This window comes from Lagopus muta, chromosome 9 (genome assembly GCF_023343835.1).
Source record: "Lagopus muta isolate bLagMut1 chromosome 9, bLagMut1 primary, whole genome shotgun sequence".
Classification (NCBI taxonomy): Eukaryota; Metazoa; Chordata; class Aves; order Galliformes; family Phasianidae; genus Lagopus; species Lagopus muta.
The window spans coordinates 17509508-17525137 of NC_064441.1; the positions used below are offsets into that span (position 1 = coordinate 17509508).

General features: G+C 37.1%; 1 protein-coding gene across 1 annotated transcript; it reads right to left on the reverse strand.

Annotated features, from left to right (window-relative positions):
* Positions 1 to 4590: 4590 nt before the first annotated feature.
* Positions 4591 to 12402, reverse strand: TRIM42 (tripartite motif containing 42). The gene is made up of 6 exons (XM_048955254.1): positions 12047 to 12402; positions 10357 to 11063; positions 8239 to 9059; positions 7349 to 7576; positions 5580 to 5643; positions 4591 to 4784 (listed from the first exon to the last, which is right to left on the reverse strand). The coding sequence occupies exons 1-6, from the start codon at positions 12400 to 12402 to the stop codon at positions 4591 to 4593; spliced, it is 2370 nt and encodes a 789-aa protein (XP_048811211.1).
* Between the last annotated feature and the right edge of the window lie 3228 nt (positions 12403 to 15630).

Here is a 15630-nt window from a genome sequence, read left to right on the forward strand (position 1 = left end):
AATTCAGTACCTCCACTTAAATAACTCTTGTGTTGTCGTGGAAATGTACTGAGTTTTGGCAAACCCCTAAAATGTGGTACTTGGGATGAGTAAGTCTTGTACTATAGTTCTCAGTAGACGTTTTCAGGTGCTGCCTTAAATGTCACGGATGCCTCTGTCAAATACATTTGCCTTAGAGAATAGGAAGTGATTTGAGTATTAGAGGGCAAATGTTTCCAGCATTCAAATATATGTATTACCTTGGAGTTTTTAAATCACAGTCTCTTTTACATGGGCAAGTTTCAGAAGAGGTTGAAGGAAAATAAATAAAAAAGAAGGAAAAAAGAAAAAGAAAAAGAAGTGAATTTTTTCTCTGATGGACTAATTAAAGAAACACCATGCATAAAGCAATACGTTCTTCGAGCTGGGCAGAGTTCCTTGCAGATTTCTGAATGATATACAGTAATCTAATGCCTAAAAAGGGTGATGAATGTCATTCACCAAAAGGAAACTTATAAAGTTAATGGATAGAGATAACTTGTATTGCAAAGTTCTAAAATACGTCACTTGCCTAAAGCATTTTTTTCCAGTAATCTAGTTCTGAATAAACCTTGGAAAATGTGAGAAAGTATAATTGAACAAAAGAAATTGTCACAGGCACATGCTTATATTTTAAAAGATCACTCATGCAGGTGTAAGTGGGCAACAAGCTAAGCAAACAATGGAAAAGCCTCTTACAAAGAATATTGCTGCTTTTCCTTCAAATTTCTAAATATTGCCCCTTGTAAGCTTTTAACATGAGGTTCATGTAGATTTACTTAGCACTTCCTTTAGAAATTCCCTTTGTAAATGTCTTCAGTATTATGAGACTTATTTTACTGAAAATATGGTGGATTTTTCTGTTTAGGTTTTTTTTCTTATTTCCCCTAATTGTGAACTTTTATGGGCGAGGCAGGCAGTATTACATGATTTCCATGGTAGAAGGAAATTTTGAACATAGAGCCAAGTTGATGAAGTTTTGAAGTCAAGTTGGATTTTGCTGCTGAGGATGATGAAACTCCTTACCATACAGGAATGTAAAATAGTCAAGATGCTGAAAGAGTCTTAAGATGGGAATGGCCAAATTCATAAGAGAAAATACTTGTGAGCTACTGGAGACTATTTTTGGTTGTGTAAATTCTTACGACATACCTTTATGTCCTGAGAAACATTATTGTTCTTGTACTTCTGTAGTCATGGCTGCTGGTCATTGCTGGTTAACACACTGTTGGATATCAGTGGATAACACACAAGGCAGAGCTTTTACCTAACCTGAATATTCTTAAGTGATTTGTATTGTGAGCTGTAATAGGAACAATGCATTCAGCACATCTGCTGTGAAAGGGGTCTCTTTCCTGCTGCTTCTTTAAGAGAAGTGCTTGAAGCATGAAGTACTGCATTTCTATGTATTGTAGCACGAATTCAAAAGTTACATCATTTCTGCTCAAAGAGCTTACTGGAGAAAAATTCCTGGGAAGTCACTGTGTCTAGATGTCTTTGTGATTGTTCAGCCTAGAGGAGGGAAGGCTTTGGGGAGACCTTACAGCAGCCTTCCAGTCGCTAATGGAGGCCAGCAGGAAAGCTGAGACAAATCTGTATTTGTTAGCATCTACCCTATCTCTTTTGAGTTTTTTTTTGAGTTTTACTGATGTTTTCAAACTTTTATTTTTCCAGATGATGTCAATTTATGAAGCATTTGGAGTAAATCAAAGTTGTGCATTTGGGGTTATGAGATATAAAAGGGACTTGGTTGAAACCATTCTGATTTTTAGTTAGTTTTCAGTTTTGTTCCCTCAATTTTGATGGTGCAGCCTCCTGCCTGTCACAATATACTACTCAAAAGCACTAAACTAAAGCTTTACAGCTCAAAACAGAACTACTGTGATAGGCTATTTTTATATTTGCTTATACATATTGACTTACTCTGTTATCTTCTATTCATTAAAAATCCTGTATCTTAATACCTGTTGTTTTTTACTTCAAAATTTTATTCAGCTATTAAGTCACTTCTATGCACTGTAAACATGGGCAAGGTGAGTCTGCTTGTATGCAAAGATTAGCTATGACAGAAAACCTTGGGAATATTTTCAGTCAGAAGTGTAAGTGTTGTAGTTAATTTTTAAGGCCTCCAAAGGTCAGTATGCTTCCTGTGCAGCAGTCATGTCTGACAGTGGGACCAATATTCTCCAGAGACCTACAATGATTGTGGAAATATTCTTGAAGACCTTGCAGATCAAAAATGGAATGATTTACAGTAATAACTTTCTTATGGTTTACACAAGCGGATGATAAAAGACTGAAATATCTCGGTTTACTAGCTGATGTTCTCATTTCTAAGGGTCCTATGCAGGATGCGTTGATTAGTTGGCATGTGGCAACAGAAGCTAGCCAGCTACATCTCCTCTACCATGCAGGAAGACAGAATGCCACTGGCCAGATCTTTTTATTTTGGACTGAAACTGTTCTTGATTTTGTCACTTCATAAAGTAATAGTCCCCATCCCATAATATTTCCTTTCAAAGTGTCATTATTTGCATCAGCTCTGCTGTTTGTTTTGGTAAATATGTGGCATTAATGAAAATGATTTGACAGCCACCTTTATTTTTTTGATGCTTTGTTCAGCAGGGTTACTTAGAAATATTGCAAGAGAGAAATGATTGTGAAATGTAATGATGGCTCATCTAATATTCAATTACATATATGTCTTTCATTTATTCACCTTGGCACCACGCCCAGCGCAAATAAATGCTTATTGTTCCTTAAATAAATTACACTGGCTCTAAACTGCTTTGCAGTTTGATACTTACAAGAATTCTGTGTTTATTTGCTGGCACAGGCTGCTCTAAAGATACTCAACCTTCTGTGTTTTGGCTTCTGTTACTTTCATTACCTTGAAAAGTAATTATGCAAATTTCACATTGTATTACATTCAGGCAGGCTTTCATTTGTTTATAAACATCTCAAAATTTCAGTTTCAGGATGTGCAACTGAAAAATGTCTGCACAGGATGAGAGATGGTGCTGCCTCACCACCAGTTGCTGCAATTCAGCAACAAGTGATAGATAAGCAAAATTGTCCTGTTCTTTGACTTCCTGCTTATTGAGAGGATGCAGTAAATTGGGCTGTAGACATCCAGTCAACATGGGATTTGGCTGTGCACAGGCAGGCACTGGACTGTATATAAATAACTTTTTTTTTTTTTCCATGAACATAAAAAGGGAGCCCTGGAGAAAAAAAAAAAAAAAAAAAAGAGCTGAGATAGAGATGTTTGAAAGGTAATTTGTTTGAAAAGAAACACAGATTTCCACAATAAAAGCATCTCCACAATAATTAATAAAATTCTTAAAGCTTGCATTGTGGGAATGACACTCATCTCTTATGATGTTGATAAGGTGTTGCCCTATTCAAGTGATTTGAGTCACTGTTTACTTTAAATAAGAATTGGAGCCTTGCTTGGCTTTTGCAGAAAAATGTGTACTGCAAATTGCATCTCATAAGAACTGCTGGGTACAGAAGGCTACTACTACCAGTAGGTAGCCAGAGGCTGCAAAGGAATTTTATATAGTTGAAACAAGCAGCAGTCTCATCAATCTACAGAAAAATATACCTGGAGAAATACCAGATGGATGAGCTTCAGGGCAACTATGGACCACCAACAAAAATTCACATCCTTAAAATAGGCGTAAAATCTCACTGTCTGGGGAAAGGTTATAAAAAGCAAGAGTATTGAAGGAACAATCAGGCTGGCTATCTGGAAACCTCATTTAGATTTCCTCAAAAATCTAGAGGAATTTTGTAGACTGTGTGTGATACTCAGTTTTGAAGATCAGGTTACTTTTAAAGCATTCAGAATTAGCTGCTTAAAATCTAATACTTCTATAATTCATTAGTATTTTTTGAAAATGCAAACCTTATTTGCCATTGATGGCTTTTACTCTTACCTAGTGACCACTGGGGCAGAGTAGAGAGGCGCAATCGCCTCCTCTCCCTGCTGGCCTCCCCTCTTTCAGTGCAGCCCAGGATACTGATAGTCTTTTGCAAGAGCACACTGCTGGCTCACATCCAGCTTTCATCCTTCAGGACCCCTAAGTCCTTCTCAGCCCGGCTGCTCTCAGTGTACTCATAGCTGGGATAACCTTGACCCAAGTGCAACACCTTGCACTTGGCCTTGTTAAACCATATTACATTTCATGTACTCATTTTTAAAGCATGTCCAGGTCCCTCTGGATGGCTTCCCTCCCTTCTGTTACGTCAGCAGCTCCACTCAGCTGAGTGTCATCAGCAATCTTGCTGAAGGAACACTCAGTCCCACTGTCTGTGTTGTTGATAAAGACGTTGAAGTATACTGGTTCTAGGATAGGCCCCTGGGCAGCACTACTTGTGACTGGCCTCCACCTGGGCATAGGGTGATTGATAACAACACTTCAACCACTTCTTTATCCACCTAATAGTCCAGCCTTCAAATAATCTCTCTCCAGTTTAGAGATAAGGATGTGATCTGATGTTAAATGCTTTGCACAAGTCCAGGTAGATGACATTGGTTGCCCTTTGTCCACTGATGCCATCACTCTATCATAAAAAGCCACCATATTGTTCAGGCCTGATGTGCCCTTTGTGGAGCCATCCTGCCTGTCCCAGATCATCTCCCCGTCTTACATGTGCCTTAGCATCTCTTCCAGGAGGTTCTGTTCTATGGTCTTCCCAAGCACAGAGGTGAAGCTCACTGGCCTGCAGTTCCTGGGTAGATTCCCATGTGGTTGACATGGCTGAAGTTAAAGAAAGGATACCCTGAAACATCATTGCTGAGCAGAAAAGAACATTACTTCTTACTCTTGATCACTTAAACACAGGAACCTCCTGTGGATTCAGTAACTCCTGCTCTGACTTCTGACTTTATTTGTAGCTACTTTAAATAAATTGATACTCTGCATCTCACACAGGTAACCTTCATAATAGTCAAGTAAAGCTGACTATAATTAAGAGCATAAAGTTGTAAAGTTCTGTCTGCCTGCATTTTTGTGTTTGCTGTCCTACCTACTGTTAGCTTTGTTGTATGCATGCATGCTGAGTGAGGCCGAGACAAAAAAACATGTACTTACAAAGCAACATTCTGCAGCTTAAAGGTATGAAAAACTTGGTATAGCCTCCTGTAGCTCTCTGAACTAGTACCGAGTGGCCTCAGATGTAGTAACAATTGTAATGTTACCTTACTGCCCAAGTATCTCATTATTTTCTTTGAAACTGTGCAGTTCCCTCAAGTAGATTGATCAGTTTTTTACTATATTTTTATGTAAAGCATAGGTGTTTTTTTTGGTTTTTTTTTTTTGGTTTTTTTTTACGGCCTTATTGCTACATTTAGAAAAAGGAAACATAATGAAAAGGGTGTGTTTTTATTATTATAATTTACCAGGAAGCAGTAAGTCTGAAGACTCTTAGGTTTTAGGTTGATGACTTTGTTGAAAAAGGGGTTACTGCAAGGCATACGTGTATTCTTTTTGCTGCTGTTGAACCAGAAATCCTGCCTTTGTTTGCTGTCTATCTCTTCAGTGTTTGCTGAGTACCCTGCATACTATTCTCAGTCCTCCATCTGTCTTGGATTATCTTGTGTTCACCTGAAGTAATTATCTGCAAGTAAAATACAAGAATTTATTAAATTTCAGCATTTGTTATTTTGGGAATCAGATTTAATTAGTGTCTGTTTTCAAAAGAACTTGCCATTTACAGATGCATTTTCAAAGCTGCCAAGAGCCCATTTAATCTGTGTTGATCTTTGGGAAGTATAAGTACCTATATTTGAGAAGAAATGGAAATTGAACTCTTCTAAAAATCTTACATTGAATATGAGCAGACAACAGCAAACATTTGATAGTGTTTTGTGCATTGATTAATTAAAGGGGTGGGGTAGACATACTGCCAAATAGCTGATTTTGAGGAAGCTGTGATTCATCTGTAGGCCAATGGCCATGACAGTGGGCTATGAAGAGAGAAGTACTTCCCACATTTTAGGAGTTCCCTCATTCCTAAAATTACAGATTATGTTTTTCCGTTTTGCTTGTGAAGCCTGCACGCAGACTTAGGAAATCTGATCCTCAAGTTAAATATCAAAATATATTTGAATAACCTGTTTTGTGGAATTCAGTGTTTCAGGGTGCTAGTGGCACAGCATCAACTTTTTCAGTTTGTTTTTTTAAAAAAGAAAATATGTATATAAGTCTGTTATATATCCTGTTTCATTTCCTTTTGCTATGGAACTCTTCTGTAAATTACAACAAATGTTATGAGTTTGTGTTTCTCTGGGATATTAATGACTGTGCTGCATAAAGAAAGAACAGTTTTCAAAAGAAGGAATCAATATGGCAATTGTCAGATAAAAACAAAGAATACTCTGTTTTAAGTGTAGGAATTGTAGCAGACTAAGAAGCTATCATTTATCGTTAGACCATGCCAAGTAAGTAGGATGTCTGAATGCTGTTCCAAAGTCTAAAACTCTTACTCTGTACATGTGAAAAGGGACAAGAGTCTTGGACGGGAACAGCACTTAATGAAGTGGACATAGGGAGAGCACATAGGGAAACCACACATGTGGTTGGAATCCTAGACTGGCACCTACCCTTCTTATGCAACTGCTTTTTTAATGCACTAAAATTTTATCACGAAGAAGGCATTAACAAGTATGGTTTTGGTTTTGTTTTTTTTTTTCTTCTTCTTTTTTTTTCTTCCCCTTAGCAAGAAAAAGATTATATCAGCAAGAAATTTGGGATGCAAAGAATGTTAAATTGAGTTCAGTGTCTCAAATTTGGATGACTTTTTGAAAACTTTCCTACTCTTTTTAACTTCTACCTTTTAAACACTTTTCTTTTTCTTCTAAAACCATGGTAAAGGAGCTTCGTGGCCAAAGTTGTCAAAGAATATTCTTAATTTTTGTTTGGTTCCTCTCTCCCTTAATTATTGCCTTCTCTTTCTAGCATGAAAGTTTTTCGAATCTAATTCTTCATACTTTTGTTCTATGTGTTCATAGAGATCGGTGTAAAGACTGTTTCAGACATGAAGTAATATTAATATTTATGACTATGTGTCTGTAATCGTAACACGATCTCTGTTAGAAAAAAAACAACTGAGAAACATTCTTCATAGGACAAGTAATTACAGCTAGGATGAACAACGTATGGAAAAATCTAGTGTAACTATCAGCATTGCTTACCTAGATAAGTGTATAGGAATCTTTTATTCAGGTAGCATTCTTTGTAAATAGATGGAAAAAAACCCTACACAGGTATGGAGGCAAGAATGTTAATATAACTCTACAAAACATTGGAAGAATATACAATACCTTACAGCTCTCACTCCATTCTCCTTGACCACTTTTATTGACAGCACGGACTTTGAAAAGATATTCTGTATTTGAATCCAGATTACGTATCTCAAGGTTCTGCTGCTGTATTTTGCTTAGCTTGCCGTCCAGTTGTGTGCAGACAGTGTTATCAGGACCAATACCAACAACTTCATAAAATTCTACCTCAAAGAAATCCACATCTTCTATAGGACAAGTCCAGTAAATCTGTAAAGAGAAAAAAAAATCTGTAGAACACCATTATGTGCCATTTTTGCTAATTTTCACTTTTGCCTTTTTTGAAAGGCTCTAGATTAGCAGATTTTAGTTTTAAAATGCTAAGCAGCTGAAATTCCGTGTTTGTAAGATACATGTTGGAAGATAAGCACCCTCCTGGGAATTTCATAGTGCTGTCTTCTAACACATTAGAGTACTGAAGGCTGGCAGCAGTTGGTCCTTTGCGACATGCTCTTTTGATCTTATGCAACTGGCATCCTGTCCTTGTTAATATCTCTAATATATCATGAGGAAAATTACATAGACATACGATGTCGCATTTCAAGGCCAAGAACAAGGGTCAAATGAGTTGGTCTGACATACAGATATTTAGATGCAAACATAGTAGTACATCTGTTTCTCGCTGCAGTGGACCATTCCTTTTAAGATATTTATGACATATAAAATAATATAACAACATAATTTAATATAGTAGGAAAGTGATGCAACTCAGTTTATACTTCATTTTATCTCTATAGGCAAGTTTAAAATGCATACTCTCCTATGCAAATGAAGTGTTTGGTATTGTAGTCTTATTTATTCAAACTAAGAGCCTGAAAACATAGTGGTAATAATTAGTAATTGCGTATATTTAGGATTTATTAGTGACTTACTTTGGCAGACCTTGGGTAAACAACAGTCTGGTATATAACAACAGGTCCTGGCGCTGCGAATGATTCTTTTTCCATAGGTTCTGAACTTGGAAAGTTAACAATCTGATATTTCCTTTCTTTTCTTGAAGTTTCACAAGCTGCATCCCAAAATGCACACATTTTATTACTCTGTGTAGAATGATGGGGAGGTGTAGAGTTTGGTCTCCCAAGAGTGCTTTCAATTGGCATGCCTAATTCAAGCAAGGAATTTAAGGATGCGCTTTGGAGCATTGTTGATTGCTTGGCTTCATGAATGCTTGAAACATGCCTTGGAACCATTATTTCTGGGTTAAAAGAACAGGGATGCTTGTCTCCTTTACTTTCTAACTGTTTTGTTTCACTAAGGGTTGGTGAAAATCCCTGTAAAATGGCAAACAGTTCATCAAATTTGAATTGCAGTTCCCTTAAGGGATCTTCTCGGATATGTGGTCTAGGCTGGAAAATGGAAGGAATTGCATCTTCTATTTCTTTCACCAAACAGTGTGCAGATTGCAGAAATACAACTTGACTTTCCTCCTTAAGAGCCTCTTCAGCATACTGGATAAGGCCATCCATATATGAGAGCTGGTTGAATGTATAGTTTATGTATTCTGAAATGTCTTTCTGTTTTTTGAGTTCGGTGTTTTCAAGCAACTCCATCATCTCTTTTTCTTGTTCATGTAGCACCGTATGTAGTTTTAAGAATCCATTTCTGATCTCCTTCCTTTGGAGATCCTTGGAGGCTTGGAAATTATTTTTTAGCAGGGTAACTTCCATTAGATCATTATCAATTCCTTGGCGTGCTGAAAAACAAAACAAAATAAACAACAAACCTGCGGTTAGTAGTTTCAACTTTATATTAGAATACAGAGGTTACAAGAGACAGAGCAATAGGTTGTAGTTTAAAGAAATTTCAGGTTTGGTAGAACATGGGACAAGTGAGAATTTAGTATTTTTCTCTCATCTCTACTGCTAGGGAGCTCCAAGGGAAGTTGTTTGGGTTAAAATTTTCATATTTGGATGTATGAGAGTCAGGTAGCTTAATTGCTCCTTGATTATTATTCCTTCACTTATTTATCATTCCCCAAGATGGGCTTGATGATTTTTAACTAATTACATGGGAAATCCTGAAACTTGATTTATAGTAACTGTGTATTATTTTTGGAAATTCACTATGTCAGTAGCAAGCTAAAATAATTGTAGCAAATGTGACTGCATAGACCTCATTATGTCTGTGGCTGACAGTAGATTCCTCTGATAGCCATTATATGAAGGTATGATTTATTCTTCTGACACTAAAAATTGAGAACTGTGAGAGAACAGAATCAAAAACACCAGAGGCTGGCAGTAAATTTTGCTGGAGTGCAGCTAACATTTTCAAACAATGCCACATTACAGAATCCCGTACAAATATTTTGTATTTTACTTTTTGAACTTCAAGACTGTTATGAGAATGCAAATTGAATACTTCCAGTTATTTCTCACTGCATGTGGTTCACTTTTACCTTTCTAAATTTTATTTTCTGTGCAACTTCATTTGTCCCCAGCATTTATGATGTTATATGCAAAAATCAAAATATTTAAAAGAAATTCATAAAATCCCAGTCTCTGTGCAGTCACTCAGTTGCTATGGATGAAATCTTAGATAAAAGGAGGGACACTGCTGTGGTTCCTCAGAACAATGAGGCTGTCTTGCCTCTTATTCAGCATGAGATTGTTGAGCATAATCATAATACTGACTGAAGAGAGACAATCCAAAATTTGACTGCAGGGAAAAAGGAGTGCACGTCTGATTTAAAAATGCAGATGTAATTGGTGGCTGTTTCACGCTGGATCTCACAGTACAAAATGGAGTTTCTTATACCTAGATGCACTTTTCTGTTCCCATCTCGCATACAAATCCTTAGTTCTCTAGTATTTGAATCTGGCTCATGGTGCTGTGCAATTAAAGACTTGTTTCCTTTATGTTTCTACAGTGGGAACAGTTCACCTTTCTGTCTCTTGTGATGTGCAGAGAATTAACACGGCTCATCAAGTGTATGTGCAAGTATCTTTCCTGAGAAGGCACAGGGAAGTGTAAGAAGCAGCAGAAATACAAACCTTGTTTAAATTTTACGATTGTATTGGAGAGAGAAGCAGCCTCTCTTGAACATGCAGCTGCCAAGGGAATGGTCTCATGATCATTGTGCAGCGAATTCTTGCAGAAACCACAGATCAGTTTGTGGTCATCCAGACAGTATTCTGAGAGGTGTGAGTTGCAGTGTAGTAAGCATGCCCACTGTTCGTTATCTTCTTGACACGTGCTGGTGAATATGTGGTCTTGAGCACCACTCTCAGTATGATATAAATGCAAACATTCACTGCACATGTTAATTCCACATGTTCTACATCTTTTAGTTGCCACTCTTCTTCTCTCCCTGCAAGTTTCGCAATAGACTGGTCTTTCACTGTGGTCAAATCTCCATTTCAGAATGCCGTGTCTGCGCATGTATTTCTTGGCCAGTTTTGCTTTAAGGTAATTCTTCCTCAGCTGAATTTTGTTTGTGTTAGGGAGACAGTGAGCTTTGTTACATACCGGGCATATGATGATATAATAGTTTTCTGTTGCTTCAGCTTTGGTCTTGGTTTTTATTATGCATTTCTCACAAATGCAGTGATTGCATGGCAGCATAAACGGCTGGAGAAATAACTGTTTGCACAGTGGACAGGCAAGCTGATCACGAAAAGCCTGGTTGGAGCCTTTCCTTTCTGGTACACTCACACGTGCTTTATTTCTAGTTCTTAATCTTGACATGACATCTGTTGACCTAAAGAAAATAAAATTGAAAAAGAAAAAAGCAAATAAATGAAAATAAAAGACAGAATATTAGTGTACAATCTAAGAAACAGAATGATAATATAAGCAGTTCCACCTTGCATGCCAACCATCCTTTTATTCTGACTGGGTATTTTATTTGAACAATTGGATTAACAATGCTAAGAATTCATTTTTTTAAATTTTCATAACTATTTCACTATATTTGAATGCTGTTGCCAACAATGTGCGTAGGCAGAAATCTTACTCTCGTCAAGTCTCTCTGAATTTGTTGAGTTACTGCTGGTGTCCTCTTAAGATAACAACCCACATTTACATATGATCATCCTAAATTTTAGTCTTTTGAAAAATCACCCATTCATGATTTCTGATTTTTAAAATAAATGGAGATTATTCTTAGTAGCAGTCTTATGTCATTAAAATTTAAGCAATTAATATGAAAGAATCAAAATTTGGATATTTTTATTAAAATTAGAATAATTATTTAATTTTGGAAATAATTTTTTCTCTGTGTCCTCTTCAAATCTTTATTTCCTAGCTTTCTTCTTAGCCTGTGGACATTATTGTATAAAAAAGTGTTACTTTAATAATGATTCTGACTGTTCTATATATCCTTGGCAACGAGCATCATTATTCAGGATGTACACCTGATTCTGGGACACTACAGTCTGGCCTTCTGCCATGCTTCAGTTTAGCATCCGTGTTTCTGTGTTGGTATTGCTTTTCTTCCCATCTACTCTGCCCAGATGTTCAGCCATGCTATTTTTCTTCTTGTCACTCTAGAGAATGGTAGAGAGGGGAAAAAAAAAAGAAGCCTTTTTTTTCTGCTTCTAAAAAAGAATGATATCCTGTGGTTTGAAATAGCTCCAATGAGCTACTAGATTATATGCTCCTAAATGCAAGACATCCATTAAGACGTAATGAAAATTAGAAAAATAGGAATCTAAGAAATTAAAAGCCCTTGATCCCACTTACTGAACAGTCCCTGGTGCTCTTGACTGCTGTTGGTCATAGACAGATTTTCCGCAGCATTTGCTTGCATAGTATTGGCATGCTGAATTCTCTCCACCACAGCAGCAGCATTTGCAGTCTGGGTCATTTGAGCAAGAGCAGCAGCACCACCAGCAATTTGCGTGCTCTGAACATGAGCAGTGGCAGCACTGGTAAGGTTTGTCTTCTTCGTACGGGCATGGGAAACAGCTGCAGTTCTGCTCACTGGTAAATAGGAAGCGCCAACACAGGCAGCATTCCTTCTTTCTTCTGTGGCAAGTTAGATAACAGCAGTTTGAGAAGCATGGGCAGGCTGAAAAGGTACATCCATTTTCATCCATCTTTCCATTACACAGCTGAAAGAAAGTTCATTTATCCTTTTAGCTTCTCTGTAAACTATTGCAGTTGGGCTTCCACAAGGCACAAGGTCTGACTTGAGGGTCAAGGTCTGTGCTGTGGGCAATGCATGTAGTTCTAAATGGAATGTGATGTCACAGTGATGCATTCAAATAAGGACACAGGCAGAATTCTATAAGCATGTTTATACACGTTTTATACATGCTTAATATGCTGATTACAACATCTATGTATCATGATACTTATAATTGTTTTTGAATTCCTAGACAGCATTTACCTCTCTCTCCATTAATAGCGTGAGTAGTTCATGCACATGGATTAGCTATCCCAAGGCAACATCTTGTCAGGGCTACATGTTTTACCGTCATTTTGTTAGCTTCAAATATAGCTACCACACGTAAAGGAAACGTACACTTGAAATGCATTTCCAAGTATATCCTTTTACCTGTAATTTTTTTGCCTGCCAGTGTTGATGCACTTGAACAATGTATGGTGTTTGATCCTCTGAGACTTGGGAAAAGGAACTATGCTTGGAGCACAAGTTCAATGCTCAATCACAGTGGACCTGCATTTTTCTTGACTCCAAGTGTGCTTCTTCACCTCCCTTAACCTGACCACTCTTCTGTAAATGCAATATCAGGCCTAATTCTTTAATTACTTCATATTAAGCACCTTTTTCTTCTTTTGTTTAGTTAATTTATTTGAAGATTTACATAGTATTTTTGTCTATTTGCAGAGATTATAATTTTAAATAAAAATGAAATTGTTGTAAAGAATACATGAACTTCTCAGAAGTGTATAGTAGTAGTTTACTGTAATGATAATCTGACTGAAACGAGCCCCCCACTAAGTTGTCTGCAGCTGACATCTGAAAGAGCATGTTCTCTTACTGGAAACTTTAGGACAGTGATGTCTGTACGATACATACTCAATAATGCTACCTTTTAAAAGTGGCTGCTGTACTTTATGTATCTGAGTTTTTTTCTGAAATTTAGTAATTCAGCTTATGATAATGTGTTAATGTGTAACTGGGAATTACTGAAATGGGTCTTCACATAGTTTATTGTAAAAGCTCCTTTGATCCTATTTGCTGAAAGTCTGTTCTACTTAAAGAAAATCTATTTTGCTGATTCAGAGCCTTACAGACTACAATGGCTGTGTCATTATGTGCAGCCATCTACATGGATGGGCCATAATGGGTTCTTAGCAATGGCTATAGTCTGTCAATCAGATTTTCACACAGAAATATTCACACAGTGTGCTGAATGGTATAGCCTAGACATTCAGTGGATGTTGTTTCTGCCACTTGTCTTTCTAATTTTATCAGCAGTAAGACTTTTTTTGCTGTGCATATTTAATTTTATCAGATTGAATGGCTTTTGCATTCAATGAGTAGGAATATATCTTGTGATGCGTGTCTGTTTTTCTTTTGCAAATATGTTCATTATGAAATATGGTGGTTTTTGTTTTTTGTGTGAGAAAGAAAGCTGGTAGGGTAAGAAAAGAGAAAAAAAAATATTAGTCGTGTGTCCCATATGCTAATATTTAGTCACTGTTATCCATTTTGGCACAATACAGAGGCTAATAGCAACTTGGATCATTCTTAGTAACATATACCTATTGATCCATTGGTTCATTGATTCTCTGTGAGTTGTATTTTTCTACTTTGTCTTAGACTTCTGTGGCTACATTGCCCCATGTAATTCCCCTAAACTGTCTTCAGTGCTCCAGGTTTTTTGCTTACTTACACTACCTGCCTCGGCAACTTGGTACCTGTGTTGCTCAGTGTGCAGGTGATCATCTCTTTAACTCTGTGTAGGCATACACCCAGTTCTAAGTTGGTCTCATTTCATTAGTATGTTTATTCTTCTCTAACAAATATTGAAGGATGAAATCAGACTGACTGATTGAATTAGATGCAGTAGCCTCAACCATACTGCCAGACTTCTAGTAGTGTTTGGAGACACGTTTCTCCCTATTCATGCTTCTCTGTGATCAATTCTTATGATAGCCAGGCTGTGATGTGTTTGACTTAAACCAATGAGAGATTTATTTAAAAGCAGGGTACTTTTCCATATGGCAATTTATCTTGTTCTGTTGTGTTTTCCAAGATAAGCCTAACATTGTTGTTTTCTGTGTGAAATAGCATGGACATGTTGTTCACTAGTCATAAATTAGAAATCAAGTGCTTGAATCAAGTTCTTAATTGTGTTTTGTCACTAAAGTGGAGAACTAGATTACCCTGCATTATCCCTATCTTTATGTCCCGAATATGATTTCTTTAGCAAATATTTGTTCCTCTTTCTGTTGAGTATCATGAGGCATCTCATGTCTGTGCTCTCACTAAGTTTATTGCCTTGCAGTTCTTTGTATTTCCATCAAGAGAATGAGTAAGGGAGCAAGCAAAAGACATTTCTTTCCTATGTCCTTGCTTCACACAAGAATGTAGAGGAAGTACTGTCCTGACAAATCTGAAAATTTAACTTCTCCTGCCTTCATGTGCTCCTTTAGGCATAAAATGAGCTTGTAAGTCAGGGGCAGAAGGAAGAGAAACTAAACCCTCGGAAGCGTAAGGGGTGACCTTTCCCATAAAACCATATAGACCAGCCGGATTCACTCTCTAAAGATTATATAGCAGTTCTTTCAATAAATTGCAATGATTTAAGAGATTAATTGACTGCACTACATAAAAATGACTGGTTGGGGGCTGTGGTGGTGGTGTGTTAGGTTTAAATGAAATATGAGAAGCATGATGTGATACAATCCAAAACTGATCCATTACAGCTGAGGGTTGCTTCTGAAAGTATTGTTTCTGGCTAGCTGTGGTTTGCCAACAGCAACCAATTTTTTCATAAGAAAAATCCCTGTATCTAGTATTCCGTCTTTTCACCATCACTGTAAAATATGTTGCAGATCAATTTCTGCATGGTGAGGCTGCCTAGGAAATTGTGCAGTTTTAGAATTGATGTTCTTTCCTTGTTTTTCCAGAGCTTCGTTGCTCCCTTTCCGCTCAACCCTTCATTTGTAGCCAACTGGCAACTCTTCATTTGTGGTTCAACTAGCAGAAATATGTTGATGATTATACTGAAAAAAGAGTTGAGGAATAGGAATCTCTCCATCTCTTTTACGTTGAAAGGTTGAGGTGGTTTAGCTGCTACTTAGGAACCAGCAGACAGCTGAGTGGCATGATCATTTGCAGTTAAGATTAGCAG

Excerpts from the sequence above, each read along its gene's own strand:
- TRIM42 (XM_048955254.1), bottom strand. The coding sequence starts at position 12,402 with ATGGATGAAAATGGATGTACCTTTTCAGCCTGCCCATGCTTCTCAAAC. Across the intron at positions 11,064-12,046 it reads AGAGCACCAGGGACTGTTCA|GTCAACAGATGTCATGTCAA; the intron begins GTAAGTGGGATC and ends TATTTTCTTTAG. Across the intron at positions 4,785-5,579 it reads GACTGAGAATAGTATGCAGG|CCATGTCAACCACATGGGAA; the intron begins GTACTCAGCAAA and ends CTTTAACTTCAG.